The following is a 19,098-nucleotide window of genomic DNA, read 5'->3' on the forward strand; positions in this document are numbered from 1 at the left end:
GTTGGCAAAGAAGTTTAACAGGCAGCTACATATTATGAATGCAGACATGCTGGGTATAAAATGTTTAATTTGCAAGTGATCATTAAAAATGATGGAGCCAGAGATCGCAAAATAAGAGCCGATCTATAGAGGAGCATCATTTGATGTAGACTCACTCTGTTGGAAACACTTTAACTTTAGCAAGAGAGAGAGTAGCTTTCAGTTAAACTGTCATTTCTTTATACGTGTCAAGTTCTGTTTCTTCCATAGTGTATAACATGTCAAAACATCCATGTAATCTGCTTTGGTGCAATTGTACAAGGTAATGGGCCTCCGGTGGTTTTAAACCACAGTGGGCGGGGAAGCTTTCACGTCGTAAAAAGGTTATTAAATCAGCAGACTTTTACTTAAATAAAAATGACTCTAAATTCTTCAAAGCAAGGCAAAGTGCTGTTTTTAATTATCAAGTTAAATAAACATTAACATATCAAATGTTGGTTGTTAGCTCCTCAAGACTACTTTTAAAAAAGATTTAGTGCATCCTATCCTTACAATGAATGGTTCTTTATAATGTTTAATATTTCTCTCATACTCTCATACACACAAACAGGTATATAAAAACTAAAAAGTCACACATTTACAAAAAGGCAAAAGTTCATAAAAAAAGAAAGAAAATAAATGTCTGCTCCCAATGATGTGTACTTCAAGACTTCCAGACTTGTAAGAATGCCGCTGTACAAATATTCAGCACTCACACACCGACACAGAGAGCCTCGGGCACAGTGACCTATTCACGGACCCCAGAATGCAGCTTTATGGCTAAGCAGAGAGAAAACAATCACTTTTCATCTGTATTTGAGCGTCAAGTGGGAGCCTTTTATGTCCAGGCCGTGAAGCAACATTAATCATCTTTGCTTGCATTTCAGCTCCGGCCAAATGACCACGGCCCCAGTATATTGGCATTGGCCATGACGCTGCCTTTTCCAAATTCAGCCTCTGAGCGCTGCCAAATAGCAAGGCATGTTCCGCCAGGGCCTTTTTTATAACCCCCAGATAAGGTGCATATGCCTGTGAAGTCTAACTTTTTCATCCCCCTTTTTTTAGATAATAATTGAAGTTTCTTTTTTTTCCTCCCTCGCTTTGACTTCAAAGTAATTATGAACCATCAAATAATGTTAATTATTCCTTAATAGTGTTACACAAAGATTGAACTGACGGGTTAGTTCTTGCTGATGCTTGACGATGTATGTTCCTCATGTGACATAAATCATCACCTTTGACCTATTTTAATCGACCTTGTGTGTCTTGCGTTGGTGTTTAGGAGGAGGACATATTAGATCTGCTGGAGCAGTGCGAACTGGACGATGAGAAGCTGATGGGCAAAACCTCCAGGCAACGAGGCTCGAAGGTGGGTGAGAGTGTGAGAGGGGAAGGAAGACAGACTCCAAGAGGGAGGAGGGAGAGAAAGGGCCACATGTCTCAAGGGAACTAAGAAAAGTGCAAAGAGTGTCAGAAGGAGAGAAAGAGAGAGGGAGGGGGAGGCAGGTAGGCAGATGCATGGAGCTAACACCCCCAGAAAGCATATAGGACGTGATTCAGGAAAATAAAGAAGGGGGTTGCGGGTTAGGCGAGAAAGAAAAGAATCAGAAAACGGCCCAAAGAAAAGAGCCAACTCCCCGAGGGGACAGCTGTCAGCCTGTCTCTCCCGCTCTCTCCCTACATGCTATCTTTCTTTCTGTCCATCTCCCTCTTTTTCCCTCTCCCCCTCTGCCACATATACCTATACGCCCCCTCAATTTTACACGACAGCACATTACTCCCTCCCTTCACCTCTCCTTCCCTCTCTCTCCCTCTGCAAATCTACATCCATCCCTCACTTGAGGGCTAAATTGTCTGGAACACTCAAAGACTGTGTTAGGGACTCGACAGGGCAGTTCAGTGCTGCATTAGAGAGGCCTTAGCCAGAATGAGGACCTGAATTTGGCCCCCGTCAGTTTCGATGTTGCAGAGAGGGCTGTGAGAGACATTGAGAGCAGGGGGAAGAAAGAGCTGTGACGGATAGATTCACTCCTCTGGGTGTAGCGCTCGCAAGCCATCTGGTGAGAGTGAACCAGAGAGTTTGCGAGAGCTAGAAGAGAGGAGAGAGCCGGAGGGATTAGAGACCAGATTTTGAAGGAAGGAAGGTTTGCTATCGCTGAGGAAATGTTCAGACACAGAGGACGAGTGGTAGATGGCAAGGGAGGCAGGAAATGAAATAGCGAGAGGGAGGAGAGGGCCCTCAAGTGTTATTTTTCTCTTTCTTAAGTTTTTATTTGATTGTCTTTTTAACTCTTGTATTCCTTATTATGTAGAGCTGGACCAAGTGCTCAGATCTCTTACATAAGTAAACGTACAAATTAGTATTTGTACTTAGTGTACGAATATTATAGAATTGGGATGAAAGAAAGCCTCAAAAAGGTTTAAGTAACAATGATAAAATGACTCATCATTCAGATGAATATATATATATAAAGTTTATTAAATCATTATATTGATGCTGTAAAGTGTTTATCACACACTGAACACGTGTTGCAGCTGTTGGGTAGGGATGAAATAAATGTGGATGAGTAAAAAGTACCAGGAAAGGGAAATACTCAAGTAAAGAACATGACATTTGCACTTTACTACATTTCTCAAGTAAATCGTCTTTCTATCTGTCCACCTCTGTAATTATGATTTGTACCTTATCACATTTGTTGCCCTTGGTATTGGCCTCCGCCCCCCCCCCCCCCCCCTCTCTTCCTCCCCTGCTCACCGTTGAGCTTGATTTACCCTCTCACTCATTCATCCTACATTTCTCTTTCTTTCTCCTCATCTGCTCGGTGTCTGCCTCTCTCTTTGTCTTTGCTCTCCACTGTTCATCCGCTGTCTGTTCCCGTCTCCCTTTCTCTCCCCACTCCGATGTTCAGTGTCCTTTTTTCTCCCTCTGTGCTCATTTCCGTTCTCCCTGCTATTCAATGCCTCCTCTCTGTTGAATCTGTCAGATGTAACTCGTCCTCCTCTTTATTTCTCTCCCCATCAATCTGCTGTTCCCATCTTCGCCTTTATACCCTTCTAATGTGTTTAATCTCTCTCTGTCCCTATCATCCTCTCACACTCACAGCTACCCAGCGGTGACTGTGTAAGCCCTGTGATCACTTCCTGCCCATTCATTTGGGTGGCCTGACAGCCCTGCCCTAGCTAACCGTTGAATAACAGATGTATACATGGCTTATTAATCCTATCAGTGTGTCCCCTTCCAGGATGTGAAATAGACACTCAGCTTAATGAACTCCTTACTAAATGTCCCTGTGTTTTATGGCTGAAGGAGGTCAGGATATACACAGACACGTTTACTTAGCTGAGATTAAAATGTCTGGTTATTATCAAAATTGCATATTAAAAATAACATTTTCCAAATAAAAGCTGCCTCACAGTTGCATTTACAGTTCATTGGTTGACACAGATATGTAAAAAATGTAATAAATACAGACTTTGAATGTCAATGACTCAGGTCAAATTTGTTAAGGGTTACTATGCCACTTGTGTTCCCATTCAGGGTTGTAGCCAGGCTTCTGTGTGTTTTTATGTATCTGTGCATAATGAGCCTGCAAACAAACATAGACGTGGGCTAGCCGTGTCACCAGTGGGTCTCCCAGTGACAGATGGTGGTGGGCTGGGGGGTGAGGAGAGGCTGACAACATCTTAATGTCTTTCTGTATTTGTGTGTGTGTGTTGTGTTTGAAAGTCCTTGTGAGATGCTTTTTACAAACATTTAGGATGGTGTTGGGAAATGAAGTGAATTCAGTCAGTGAAAACAGTAGAAGGATATCTGTGTGTGTGTGTGTGTGTGTGTGTGTGTGTGTGTGTGTGTGTGTGTGTGTGTGTGTGTGTGTGTGTGTGTGTGTGTGTGTGTGTGTGTGTGTGTTACAGAGGATGGGAAGGAGAAACACAGTATTTGTGTATGATCATGTCTGTTTAATCTGTGTATGAATGCACACATTACCCAACGAAATGGATCTATGTGTACATCTTATATCATGTCTGTGTGTTTTTTGTTTGTTTCTGCCAGCCAATGACAGCCATGCCAGAGAGCAGTCAGACTCCCAGGCGTCAGCGGCCGGACTACCTGGCTGACTTCACCAGTGGCAGCAGTGGCGATAACTCCTGCTCTTCCTCAGACGAAGAAGAGGAGGAGAGGAGGAAAGCAGGAGGAGGAGAGAAGAGGGAGAAGAAAGTTTCCTATGACCTCGGGGAGAGCAAGGAGAAGAACTTGTCTGAGCGCTCAGGTAAACCAGCAGGAAGTACAAAAGTGTCTGACGATGTCTTCATTTGGCAAGGCAAGGCAAGTTTATTTATATAGCACTTTTCAACACAAGGCAATTCAAAGTGCTTTACAAAAAATGAAAGACATTAAGAAAATGGCATTTAAAATCAGTCATTAAAAAAATTAGGAAGCCAGACTGTGGGGGTTTGACAGAGACCTCGTTTCCTGCAATCCTTCTTGTTTGCTTTGTTGTTTTTTTTGCTTGCTCGTCTTTCTGCTTTTCTTCTCTGTTTCCTGCCCTGTTTGTTGATTTCATTTTGGAAATCTTCCATCTGATTGCAGCGGATAGCTTAATTTCAAAACATTTTTTTCAGATGTGCAAATTTGCTCACACAAATTCACATTTTTAAGTGTGTCTCCATTTTCCATCTTCTCTGACTCCAACAGAACAAAGTGCAGACGTGAGATATATGTTAATGCATATAATGATGCTACAGGGACATTTCAATTGATCCTGTGATGCTACAAGCACACGACACCCTTCCCTTGGACACTTTTAATTATTACAGTTTGAAATATATTCATAGTTGTACAGACCACTTTTACATATACATGGAAACACACTTTTTCAAAATACAAATGCAGAGTTTTGCTTTGATCAGTACCTATAGTGAAGGTTGAGATGGAGGAGCCAGCAGGCGGCACATTACAGATCTTCATCAGCCTGCCAGTATATGTGCCTGATTGTTGTGATACAATGTTAAAAGGTCCTTGGATTTAAAGTAAAGAGGGTGATCACAGTCTGCAACTCATAAGTGGCACTTTGTTGCTGAGTATCTATGTAAACTGGGTTTCTAGCTTCACACTGGACAACACACACACACACACACACACACACACACACACACACACACACACACACACACACACACACACACACACACACACACACACACACACACACACACACACACACACACACACACACACACACACACACACACACACACACACACACACACACACACACACACACACACACACACACACACACACACACACACACACACACACACACACACACACACACACACACACACACACACACACACACACACACACACACACACACACACACACACACACACACACACACACACACACACACACACACACACACACACACGTTGAAGCATTGAAAAGTACTTGAGTAAAGAAAGGTGCCCTGAACAGTTCATTTCCAATTATTGAAGGGTGACGCCAGAGAAGAGGAATTTGATTCAAAGGGAAAAGGAGAAAAAAGGAAAAAAGACGCCTTATATTGTTAACCTTGAGATATCCTTGAGTTTAATGCTGAACTATTCCTAGTTTTATAGTGAGAGGGATAAGTCTTACACATTCACACCAATTCGTATAGGTCACAAACATCAACTCACGTTTGCCTCTCTGAAGTGAGAGACAGGGTACCTTTCACAGAAGCCTTATATGGCGACCTTGGAAAGAAAATCTTCAGTTGCATTGTGGGCCGACAGTTATACTGCTCAATAGAACATACCCTTGCATGAGCTCATTCTATTGGTCACTAAATAAGGGACAAAGCCATTGAAAAACCTAAGTTTTGGGTGTGTGTGTGTGCGTGTGTGTGCATAGAGGAAATGGCATCTCTGCCAAGCCCTATTCCATACCATGCCACCAAAGGGCTGCTCGGTCTAAGGACTAAACCCCATAATGCTCTCATTTGGCAAAAAATATCCAAACCTCAGAAGGTTCAGCAGCCATGCACGCACACTCACTCACACACAAGTATAATCACTTGTCTGCGCACTTGATGTTAGACACGCACACACACTGCCCGGAAACACACTTTAATATGCTGGTTGGCAATTTCAAGGGTAACGGAGAGTGCTAGTGCAGATTTGTAGCTTTATTTCTTGTGTGTTTGCGTGTGTGTGTGTGTGTGTGCATTTGCGTGTGTTCATGCGTTTGTCTGAGAGAGAGCTGCTCTTTAATCCATCCCCAAACCAGACCGAACTACAGTTTAGTTTCTGGTTTTGACTAATCACACACACACACACACACACACACACACACACACACACACACACACACACACACACACACACACACACACACACACACACACACACACACACACACACACACACACACACACACACACACACACACACACACACACACACACACACACACACACACACACACACACACACACACACACACACACACACACACACACACACACACACACACACACACACACACACACACACACACACACACACACACCAGTGTGCCAGAGCGCTGCAATGGGAGTCTTAAAGCCACACTTCATCTCCAAAGCCACCAGGCAACAGATGGAAAACAGAGAGGAGAGCTTGACAGTGACATTGAGACAGGATCAGGGAAGAAAATAATTTGAAGTGTGACAGTGATTCAGTGTTTCTCCCCCCTCCCTCCCCTACACTTCTGTTTCTCTGCAGGTCGCATGCACTGGAAACCTCCAATCAAGTCACACAAAACCAGCCCCGCCCCCTCAGCTTCCCCAACACTTTCTGGACCAATCAGGCGCTCCATCTCCTGCCCTCGATCCATCGCCTCCCTCTCGTCGCCCAATGAGGTGCGGGCGTTGTCCTCCAGGCCTTCTCCCACAGTTCCCGTGGCCACGCCGCTCGTCAGGCCGAGCTCCGCCACGCTGCGCTCTCATTCGCTGAGCCGCAGTGGCTCCGCCCACCGTGTCCCTCACAGCAACAGCCTGGGGACCATCCACTCCAACATCGTAAGAAACACGACACACAAAGAAGTCTTTACAATTCAGAACGTGTCAGATAAGTTGTCAGTCACAGAAAAGTAAGAATTCATTTTTGAAAGATTCAAAGGAGGCAATCCTCAACTGATCCACTACTCCAAATAGTTTGAAAGAAACAATCAAGAGTTACTCCCCGAATCCACACACATTCACCATTGTTGCTTTTTCCCTCTTGTTGCATACATTGTAGCCTGGCCCAGTAGGAACCTGTTAAGCAGCTCCTTCAATACTGTATAGGCGTACTGTATTATTCTATCATGTTGCTTTCCGCCTGCCTCCTCCATTCACCCTCCTTCTATACAAGCACTCTGCTAAAGCCCCTGTCACACTGTCCCGAAATTGACACCTGATGGACACACGAATATGGAATTGTGAATTTCGCACGAAGATGGCCCCGAACCACACACGAAGGCAACATTTACATTACATTTAAGACATACAACTGCAATAAAAGTACCAAAAACAATTATTTTAAAGTACTATGATACTGTACTGATGTCTTCAGACTTTGTTCTTTACTTTATCCGTCTTTATATGTAGAAAATATTACGTTTTCTCCGAAATGTTGTTTCCATAACAACAACAACAACAACTTCCTGTCAACTGTCCTTCAAAATAATATATTATATCCTTTTTAGTTTCACAGAACACAAATTGGGTTATTTACATAATATGTTTACATGATTTTGTTGTGCAATAAAACAACCCGATGGACACACGATAAAGGAAATGTTCAAATTCGGCTGTGATCGTAGCAACATCGGGCCATTCGTGAGGGCATCTTAAGCCATCGTATTACCGCTGGTGGAGTTTCTCAGGCTCCGGCAGCAACTTCGTGAGCGGTGGCAAAATTGTTGGCATGCCAAAAAATTGCCGAAGGACCTTGCGAAGGTTCATTTTTGTGTTGAATTCGTGTGTCAATTTTGCCCTTCGTAAGGCCATCGTGAGGGCATCTTGTTATCATCGGTGCCATCGGGCATTCGCCCCGATCAGAGTGAGGGTGAATGCACTGATGATAACACGAAGATGACACGATTTGACAAGATGCCCTCACGAGTGCCTTACGAAGTTGCCGCTCACGAAGTTGCTGCCGGAGCCTGAGAAACTCCACCGGCGGTCATACGATGGCTTAGATGCCCTCACAAATGGCCCGATGTTGCTACGATCGCAGCCGAATTTGAACATTTCTTTTATCGTGTGTCCATCGGGTGTCAATTTCGGGACAGTGTGACAGGGGCTTTAACTTTTGTCAAGTGGAACAAAATAACACGGAGCAGAAAACCTTCTTTAACATTAAGAATATAAATACTTGGAAAACCTTTGTACTGAGAAAGTCAAGAGTGTTGGTTGTACGTTTGTATCCTGACTCACTTGTAAACAAAATGACTGGAGAACTTTCTTACATTTTTTTTACTGACTTCTCTATGGGAATCACACCCCTGGGGATAAGGACATGCTGGTACAGGACATCTGAAATTGGATATACGTTCACCAGTGAGCAAGTGCTATAGAAGGAAAACTCATTTTATTATGAGGTTATTTTTAAACAAAGCGTGTTCCTGACACCACTCTGAGCCAACTGCTTGTAGAAGACATAATGAGTTGGGACTATAGGAGGTGGCAGGAGGATAATACATTTAGGAGGGCAAACATGTCTGTCGATGACACCTGATCACTAATAATATTGGCTAATAGTTATTATACAGTAATAAAGCATCACACCCTGCTAACATTGGTGTGATACTATATTTTGTAATGAGACTTTTTGCTTAATATTAATGTGTGTCAGTACACTGAATTGGTTTCTCTCTCTGTGTGTGTGTGTGTGTGTGTGTGTGTGTGTGTGTGTGTGTGTGTGTGTGTGTGTGTGTGTGTGTGTGTGTGTGTGTGTGTGTGTGTGTGTGTGTGTGTGTGTGTGTGTGTGTGTGTGTGTGTGTGTGTGTGTGTGTGTGTGTGTGTGTGTGTGTGTGTGTGTGTGTGTGTGTGTGTGTGTGTAGGGCGATCCGCTGATAAACCTGAGGAGTAAAGAGCAGGAGGCCGAGCTGGTGCGTCAGACTCTGGCCGCGCTCACCGCCATGAGGATCAGGTTTCCGGGAAAAACCGAGGAGGATGCTGAGGCTGTGCTGGATGAGGTGTGTGCACTATTTATAATTTATTTCTGTGTCACTACCTTATACAATATGATAATCTACATTTTTCAGTGTATCCAAAATGATTCAGAGGCAGTAACAGGGTGTGAAAATGGAACAAAGTAAAGTAAGACTGAACTTAACAAGGACAGATAGAGTGGGAGTGAACATGGAGTACAAGCGGTGAACAGAAATCTGGACCCACTGTATTCCCAAAGCCCCCTCGGCGACCAGGTGCGGTCACTCTGCAGTCTAACTAAAAGTGACCTCCTTGCCTCCCTCTACAATAGCCTGCCGCTCTGGCTTGGCTCCCATTGTCTTTCAAACGACCCCAGTGACAACTTGTCGGTCAGTTTGGAGCCCCGTGCTATTCCCCACTGCTCCTTTGTATTAATCGGTGCATCCTCTATTTCTGCTCAGATCTCTGTGTCCTTCCATCTGAACCAGTCTTTGTGTGTTTGTGCTAATGCTCAAGCCATTGCTTAAATCTACATTTTGTAAAGATGCGCATCTAAAGTAATTAGAAAAACTGTTTAAGTGGACAGTAAAATCCCAGGTTAATGGATGTATAGGATGTTTATTAAGTATACTATTATAACAGTTTGCCAAAGAATTCCAGAGCACCTATTAGTTAACTAAGTACTATTAGTAGCTATACCTCCAATTACCATAACTATGTGTTTCTTTATTACGAGCTATGCACAGTTTAAGCTTAATACATAAATTACCTGAAGTTATGCATTTTTGTTTATGAAAAATGTAAAAAAAGGAAATGGATATCGCATTTTGTCAAAGCAATAAATAGGTCGTAAATCCACACAGCGGCAGGGGCTCACCTTTGACTCACACCGGGAGCAACAGCGCAGCGTGAGAAAATTAGCTGACAATTGAAGCGTCTGTCCGGTCCACTCTGACCTCATTTACGGCCGTCACTGTCCTCAGAATCAGCTGTTCTTTCAGCACCACAGTCCCACGGTGCTGAAAGGACAGCAGCCGGTCAGACTGTCTTCACCGCTGACTAATGACAGAAAGACCACCACAACAACAGGGTCAAAGGACACAGAGTTCCTTAGTTGGCTACATGAGAACCATACAGGAGTAAAACAAAAGCAGTTTTTTCAGTTTATTGTATGTGAAATGTATAGCACTGAACCATTGCAACCTTTTAAACATAAATAATAATAATAATAATAATAGTAATATGGCAACATAACCTAATGCCACCACAGGGGACAATACAATACATAATACAAATCAGGCATCTGTAGGATCATTTAAGGGTTAAGGGAAAGCATGTGGTTGTAATGATTTCGGTTAGGTAAGGGCAAGTCCCCATGTAATTAATGTGAGCCCATACATTCCCATCACAAGAACAGCTAAATCTGTTCATGTGTGTGTGACATCTGGATGTGTTAAGGTCATGAGAGACAATTATCAGCACATCTGTACTGTTAAACCCTAATGAGAGCACCATGGAAACGCAGATGAGCAACTGCACCTGTACTATTCAGGTTTTGCGTCGTGAGAAACAATGAGTGCTCACCTGGCAGGAAAACAATCTTTGGCAATTTATGTTTCCCTCTTAAAATGGAGGTGTAATTGGGCTAATTATATGTTTTTATTGGATTAATTTGCTCCTTTATCTTTCACTCAAAACCATCGGCAGGTGAAATGTATGGAGTGGGTTTTGTTTTGCTTTACTGTGGCTAATTTATGTATGTCAAAAACAAATGGGACAAATTGGTGTACATCGGACCAGATGGTTCACAAGGTTCTTAATAAGAGAGAACACGAAACAACTAACTTCTTGGAAAGCGAACAAAAGTGTTTACTGTATACTGTACCTAGATCTGCATCTGTGAATCCTTGTGGAGTGTTGTGCATGCGTCACTGTTTGTGTGTGTGAGTAAACATAAAGTTTACACTGGAGCCTCCCAATGGGAGCACTGTTTGCAGGGGATCCACGTGATATGCGAGAGGTTTATGTGCACCAGTGGGGATATGTAGACTTAGTCAACAGAGCAACAATAACAGTGCCTGTAGGTACACAGTGATGTTGGCACCAGGAGCAAGTGCAAGGGAATATCCAGCGCAGCTTTTGAGCATAATGACACCCCCAAGGATTTTTGACACACCTGCAAAACATTGATCACGACTCAATTATTCTATTATCCCTGTGTTGTGATACAAAAAAGTACCGCAATAGTCTTCTACAGAAAAGCAATGCATCTTGTAAATACTTAAATTGTTTTTATTTATTAAAAAAATCTATTTGGCAGGCCACTTACTTTAAGCTAAATACATATTGCATTTTTTAACAGATTTTGAAGTAAAGAAAAGTAGTCTTGTTCCAGTAAAAGCATGAACAACTTAACATTTAAAAGTCCTCCTTACCTATGGCGTTTTTTGTGAAGCAGGAGACTTGAGATAGAATAGATAGATAGATAGAATTGACAATTGTTTTGTCAAACTGACTTGAAGCTAACTCTCTAACAACACACCGTTAATATGTGCTGTAAACAATCTCTCCCCTCTTGCATTATATTTCCTGTGTTACCTAGTATCATGTGCAAGATTCAGAATATCACACAAGCATTGCAGCGCTGTCCATAATGGTACTGTCATGTTTGAACCTGGAACTTTTCTATAATGGATATCTATGTGTGAAAACCAAAAAAATATTACTAGACAGAAGCTAAAAACCCGGCAGTGATCCCGTGTCTGGGCCTAAGTGTGAAAGAAGGTCTGCCAGGAGGAATGTGTGATGGTGGGAATGAGCTCCAGTCTTTGTACATTCCTGATCATTAAAAGAAAAAACTAGAGTCAAACTGGGCTCCATCTTGGCAGGTGTTTTCCTCGCTGGATGATTTACTGTAGTAACCCTGGGTTTTAGAGCAAAAAAGACAGTGGCGCACGCAATATCTGTTTTTGCTAAAATGATACCTTAAAAATCAAAACATTTTTTTTTAAATGTGTTGCTTTATTGTCCTACTTCTTAACTATTACTTTAAAACAAATTGTATGCATGTTTAAAGCCAGGATACTTTTTTGACTTTTCTTCCATAGATGCATGACAACTGGAAATACCATAAGTCAAAGGTGGCTTCCTATTGGCTGGTGAAGCTGGACTCTACTAAACAACGAAAGGTTAGTCCTACACTGTATGCCTTAATCACATCTAAAGATTCCTTTGCCTTTCCAGAGAATTGGAAGATATTTCTCGCTTCAGGGGCCTCATTTATAAAGGGATATATGCTCAAAAAATGGCGTACGCCAGTTTCTACGCAATGTTTGCGATTTATAAAATACTAACTGACTGGAAAATGTGCGGTCCGCCACGCAAACTCTAACCCATGCGTACGCACGCACTAAGCACAAAAACAGGAGAGACGAGAAACTGCGACACCGTTGGCAGAAGGAAGAACGGAAAGAAATATGTGGAAATAATACCATAAACAAAATGTTACCTCTCATTTATCATATATGAAGAATTCATTTTCACAAATTGATTAAAGCCAATCTTAAAATGATTTAACAAACGCCTGTTTGAGACTCCTCAGTGCACACAAAAACATAACTTGGAGAAATAAATAAATACGGACATGTTATTGAAAACCACCTCGAAATGTTGTGTTAATGTTATGAAATGTTTTCTCATAAATGATGCGGTAAGCAGGAGGACAGAATTACGTCTAAACTGACGCCGTTTTGCATTTCTATAGGTTGTAGATACGAGCATGGTTTTATATACTATCACGTTTAATCGTGTTTTATGCCGTTTGCCAAGACTTGAGAAGTCGCTCGTAAAACACAGGAGGTATGGAAACTAAGAACACCATATGTGGTAAATTGTACAGCTATTATAACACAACACATTGGTTGTATTTCCTCTAACTTTTTCGGACCACTTATTTATTTATTTTGGTGACGATCCGACCTCCATGCTGCTACTCTGGTTCAAACTGCATCCACCAAACAATATGATTTATCTCCACCTCCCCAACATAACCAGAATCTGACACGGTGTGAGATGCTTTTGTAGCTGTTCTGTCGTCGTTTCCTGCGATCTTCTTCATGCAGTCAGTCAAAATGAATGAATGGGCGTTTCTTTGACTATTTATAGGCAAATATGGGCGTTACGTGAAGCCCGTAAAAGCTGCAGCGCATTTCGAGTCGATTGTGATTTATAAAGGGAAACCGGCGTAGGAAGTGCTGTACGCACTTTCCTCGCCGGTACGCAATGTTTGGTGAATCGAAAAATGTCTGTACCTATTTTTTTGGATTTCTACTACGTAAGCAACCTTCCCACGTGAATCCTACGCACGGCGTTATAAATGAGGCCCCAGGTCTTTAGTAGCTATAGATGCTCAGCAGAATACTTCAGAATCCTGAACAACTTCAAGATACGCTCAACGCCACACAATTGTATTCAACCTTTGTATTACATTGTTGCTAGAAGCTAGAAAAGGGGTCACTGCTTCCTAGGCTGACCCCAATGGACAAAGACAGACAATTGATGAGAAGAGAAGACAATAACTATTAGCAATTAATACCAGGTAGATTCAGAAATCATGCTTCATTTATTGATACGTCTTATAGTCTAAACAATGGGCCACATTCATCTTTCAACACCTGTATAAGTCCGCCGCCTACGTCCTTGCTCCCACCCAGTCTATACTTACTGTCACTGTGTATGGAATGGGCATTGTTAAAACCCGGTGAAATGACAAAATGTCACAGCTCCTACCTATTCCTTTGAATGCTTTTGAAGAACTTTTAAATAGGAAAATAATCCGCGAATCAAACTTCAGACAAAGGGAAAAAAACGACAAGCATGAAGATCATTATCATGTCAGACAGTGACAGGGAGAGAGACACCAAAAACGATGTAAACAAAACAGAAGACGGGGCAAGACGTGAAAAGGCATCCGGTGGGCGTGTCAGTAATGATGTGATCTCTCAGCCACTGCTTTCTGCACCCCTGTGCTGAGGCGCTGCGAGCCGATGTTTTATTTGGAGTGGAGCAGCCTAATGAGCAGCAGGCAGAGGTCAGGAATGCAGCGCCCACCGCTCTGCCATCTGATTACCATTCCAAAACATATCTGTGTGTGTGTTTACTCATCTATCAGTTTGTCTTGAGTGTGTATGCGTGTGACTCGCTCGCCTCATATTGCTGCAGGGAAACCTCGCCTCTCCGCATCGCAAACACATGCACGCACACACAGTGAGACGGGCACGTCAGTAATGAGGAGCGAGGAATCAAAGTGAAAAGAGCCACAGCGCTGCACTCTGAGCTGGGTGAAAAGAGAAGGAAAAGGGAGGAAGAGAAGGCAGTGAGGAGGGTAGGGATGGGGGAAAAGGAAGGAGGGAAGATGGAAGACTGGCGCAGGTGTCCTCAGACCGCTGGGGAACTTCTGACACCTTCTCTCCAAGACTGACGTCGCTGCAGCAATTAGTCCTCTCCACTGTCTGCCACAGCACTTTTTGTCTTGCTTCTACCACACACACTCTAACACACACAGTTCACATAAGCTGTATGTCTGAGCATGCTTTAGACATGTAGTGAGGAGTTGAGCAGGATAAACCTCCTCAACTCCTCACGACATAAGGTCTGATTAAACTACACTGAACACAAATATAAATGCAACACTTTTGTTTTTGCTCCGATTTTTCATGAGATGAACTCAAAGATCTAAAACATGTTCTAGATACACAAAATAACCATTTCTCTCAAATATTGTTCACAAATCTGAACAAATGTGTGATAGTGAGCACTTCTCCTTTGCCGATAATCCATCCCACCTCACAGGTGTGGCATATCAAGATGCTGATTAGACAGCATGATTATTGCACAGGTGTGCCTTAGGCTGGCCACAATAAAAGGCCACTCTGAAACGTGCAGTTTTGCTTTATTGGGGGGTCTGGGGGGGTCCGAAAACCAGTCAGTATCTGGTGTGACCACCATTTGCCTCACGCAGTGCAACACATCTCCTTCGCATAGAGTTGATCAGGTTGTTGATTGTGGCCTGTGGAATGTTGGTCCACTCCTCTTCAATGGCTGTGCGAAAATGCAGGAACTGGAACACGCTGTCATATACGCCGATCCAGAGCATCCCAAACATGCTCAATGGGTGACATGTCCGGTGAGTATGCTGGCCATGCAAGAACTGGGATGTTTTCAGCCTCCAGGAATTGTGTACAGATCCTTGCAACATGGGGCCGTGCATTATCACGAGGTGATGGTCGTGGATGAATGGCACAACAATGGGCCTCAGGATCTCGTCACGGTATCTCTGTGCATTCACAATGCCATCAATAAAATGCACCTGTGTTCGTCGTCCATAACATACGCCTGCCCATACCATAACCCCACCACCACCACCATGGGCCACTCGATTCACAACATTGACATCAGAAAACCGCTCACCCACACGACGCCACACACGCTGTCTGCCATCTGCCCTGAACAGTGAAAACCGGGATTCATCCGTGAAGAGAACACCTCTCCAACGTGCCAGACGCCATCGAATGTGAGCATTTGCCCACTCAAGTCGGTTACGACGACGAACCGGAGTCAGGTCGAGACCCCGATGAGGACGACGAGCATGCAGGTGAGCTTCCCTGAGACGGTTTCTGACAGTTTGTGCAGAAATTATTTGGTTATGCAAACCGATTGTTGCAGCAGCTGTCCGAGTGGCTGGTCTCAGACGATCTTGGAGGTGAACATGCTGGATGTGGAGGTCCTGGGCTGGTGTGGATACACGTGGTCTGCGGTTGTGAGGCCGGTTGGATGTACTGCCAAATTCTCTGAAACGCCTTTGGAGACGGCTTATGGTAGAGAAATGAACATTCAATTCACGGGCAACAGCTCTGGTGGACATTCCTGCTGTCAGCATGCCAACTGCACGCTCACTCAAAACTTGCGACATCTGTGGCATTGTGCTGTGTGATAAAACTGCACGTTTCAGAGTGGCCTTTTATTGTGGCCAGCCTAAGGCACACCTGTGCAATAATCATGCTGTCTAATCAGCATCTTGATATGCCACACCTGTGAGGTGGGATGGATTATCTCGGCAAAGGAGAAGTGCTCACTATCACAGATTTTTTCAGATTTGTGAACAATATTTGAGAGAAATGGTTATTTTGTGTATATAGAAAATGTTTTAGATCTTTGAGTTCATCTCATGAGAAATGGGAGCATTTATATTTTTGTTCAGTGTAGTTTCAGGATGTGTTCAGGGGAAACATTATGTGCATAAAATACTATATGTGTTAGTGTGAAGTGTGTGTGCGCTTGTTTATTCATTAATGCACCTTTGCTCTCTGTTACTGAGTGAATGCATTAGCCTCTGTGATTGCTCATTTTAACCGAAAAATCTTATGGTTGGAGCAAATGCCAACTCACGCATATCAAATAGAAATGCTGTCACCTTTTGTGTCGCAGCATTAATTTCCTTCATTATCGCATGCTTGATTTCGAGCGTTCTTTCTCTCTCATTTCCTCTCCCACATCTCACTATCTCTGTCTCTCTCAGGTCTTGGATATTGTCCGTACCAATGTCCGCTCAGCGCTGCAGCGGATCTGGAGGGAGCCTGACGTAGACAGTCTCCACCTCTACCGGCTCTTTAACCGCGTCTTCAACCGGCTGCTGTGGAGCCACGGACAGGGCCTGTGGAACTGCTTCTCCAACACTGGGTAGGCCAGCATGAGCAAGTTATACACTGGGAGGAGATGAGAGGGGAATGGCTAGGGTCACAATCCAAGGTGGTATAAATAGGCCGCCCTTATTGAGAGAAGAAATACAAGATATGTCGATATTATGACTGCTATTGGTGACTTAAACCAAGATCAAACATGAAAAATCGGACGATGTTGAAAATGTCAAAGTATCACTGAGAACACTCTTGATGTTCATTCACTAACTCCTCTTAATGCTCACATACAAATGATCATACTACAGGCCAATTACCACTCTATTCATTATATAACCCTGCTCTTTCATCTACGCAATCTCCCCATGTCCTTAAGCCCAGTGTTTTTCAATATATCATTTTCAGTGACAGCAGGGATTTATATTCAGTATGACGAGGGAGGCAACAGCATCTGAATGACAGAGAATGAGTGACAGACCGACCAGACCCCGATGCACCTTCCTGAAAGCTCTCGGATGAAAGAAACATGTTACTCCGTGGAGACGGGGTGCAAATTAAGGTCACAGATCTGGGCTGTTAATCAGAGCTTTTTCACAGGTGAGAGCAAGAAAAGGAGAGGGGAAGAGTGGAAGCAGGAAGGAGGTGAACGCAGGCCTCTTAGTTCTTTTACCATGGTTTGTTATCAGATACTTTGAAGTTTTCATTTGGCTTCTTCTTATTTATTTTTCCTACTTTTTTGATGCGACAGTAAGTGGCTTTCTACAAGATGAGTCACTGCAGGGAGAGCCAACTTGATCATGTTCTTATATAAACTCTGAAATGGCAGAGGCACACTCACGCACACACAACAACACACACAGTAAACTACTATTTGCATGTGTTATTCACTTCTTAAACACATATTTTGCTTCCCTAAAAGATGAATGAAGTCAACACACACACACACACACACACACACACACACACACACACACACACACACACACACACACACACACACACACACACACACACACACACACACACACACACACACACACACACACACACACACACACACACACACACACACACACACACACACACACACCACACACACACACACACACACACACACACACACACACACACACACACACACACACACACACACACACACACACACACACACACACACACACACACACACACACACACACACACACACACAAAAAATTCCCTGTCTATGCAACCCTGACATGCAGACAGCTGCTGTGCTGGTAGCTTTTCGTCTCGTCTGTGATGAAGGTGTGACCTTCCTGCATCTCCTCCTCTCCATATTCTTTACAGTTCAGTTGTTCAGTGACCGTGTTTCCCTCGGCACAGAGGGCTCAGAGGGTGTAACTGAAGTCGCAGCCCACAGCTCTACATGTTCTCCTCCCTTACTTCATGTCAGTCGTAATTGAGGGAGAGAGAGGAAGTCAGTGAGCAGGTGACAGAGATGAAGGGGGGGATAAGCAGAATGAGAGAAGGCAAGTGACCCGGTGACAGAGAGACGGCTGATTGAAAATGAGACGAAGTAAAACAAAATGGTAGCGTTGTAGTAGATGGCTGGGTGGATTAGCCTAGCCTAGCTTCACCCCCCCCCCCCAGTATGATGCGCCCCATGCAGCTTTTGTCTGACTGCAGCCTGCCTCGATGATCCAGCTAGCTTGGCAGCCTTTCGTCCTGGCTCCTCCTTACAACAGGCCATGGCCCCAACATGGATGAAACCAACAGGGGGGCCCCGATGTCACGCAGAGACGGAGAAGCAGTGCACCTCCAAAAGCACGCTCCAAATCCGAGTGCAGCCCCCCCTGTTCCTCTAGGTCTCGTTTGATATTTTATCTAAGGGACTTAACAACAATCAAACGGCCTAGCAGCTATTGTGGGCGATGAATTCAACAGGCTTTGAAAAAGACTTAGAGAAAGAGAATGGAAACACACAGTTTTGAGCCCTTTCAGAGGAAGCCCCCCCCCCCCCCCATCTCCCGTCGAGAGAAAGGGGGTAGACATCAAACGTCCCCCCTGGGGTTGTGTGTCTCAGTTGTGGAAGCTCTCTCACAGTCAGGGGTATGTCCGGGGCTGTAATGGGGGTTAACTGTACTTGGATTTGTTTTATCCTTCCTCTGTGTGTCTGTGTGTCTGTGTGTGGGCACATTTTCATGCACACATACATGAACAGTAAAAGCGACACATTAGATAAC

General features: G+C 43.7%; 1 protein-coding gene across 3 annotated transcripts in view; it reads left to right on the top strand.

Moving 5' to 3' along the window:
- ttll7 (tubulin tyrosine ligase-like family, member 7) overlaps window positions 1–19,098 on the top strand; it is a 91,359-nt gene that overhangs the window by 61,684 nt on the left and 10,577 nt on the right. For all 3 annotated transcript variants that reach the window (XM_034081816.2, XM_034081815.2, XM_034081817.2), the window contains exons 14-19: window positions 1,301–1,387; window positions 4,070–4,286; window positions 6,766–7,061; window positions 9,089–9,223; window positions 12,287–12,367; window positions 16,756–16,916. In XM_034081816.2, coding sequence (XP_033937707.1) covers window positions 1,301–1,387; window positions 4,070–4,286; window positions 6,766–7,061; window positions 9,089–9,223; window positions 12,287–12,367; window positions 16,756–16,916 — 977 coding nt within the window. The remainder of the gene's footprint in view (window positions 1–1,300; window positions 1,388–4,069; window positions 4,287–6,765; window positions 7,062–9,088; window positions 9,224–12,286; window positions 12,368–16,755; window positions 16,917–19,098) is intronic.

This window comes from Pseudochaenichthys georgianus, chromosome 4 (assembly GCF_902827115.2).
Source record: "Pseudochaenichthys georgianus chromosome 4, fPseGeo1.2, whole genome shotgun sequence".
Classification (NCBI taxonomy): Eukaryota; Metazoa; Chordata; class Actinopteri; order Perciformes; family Channichthyidae; genus Pseudochaenichthys; species Pseudochaenichthys georgianus.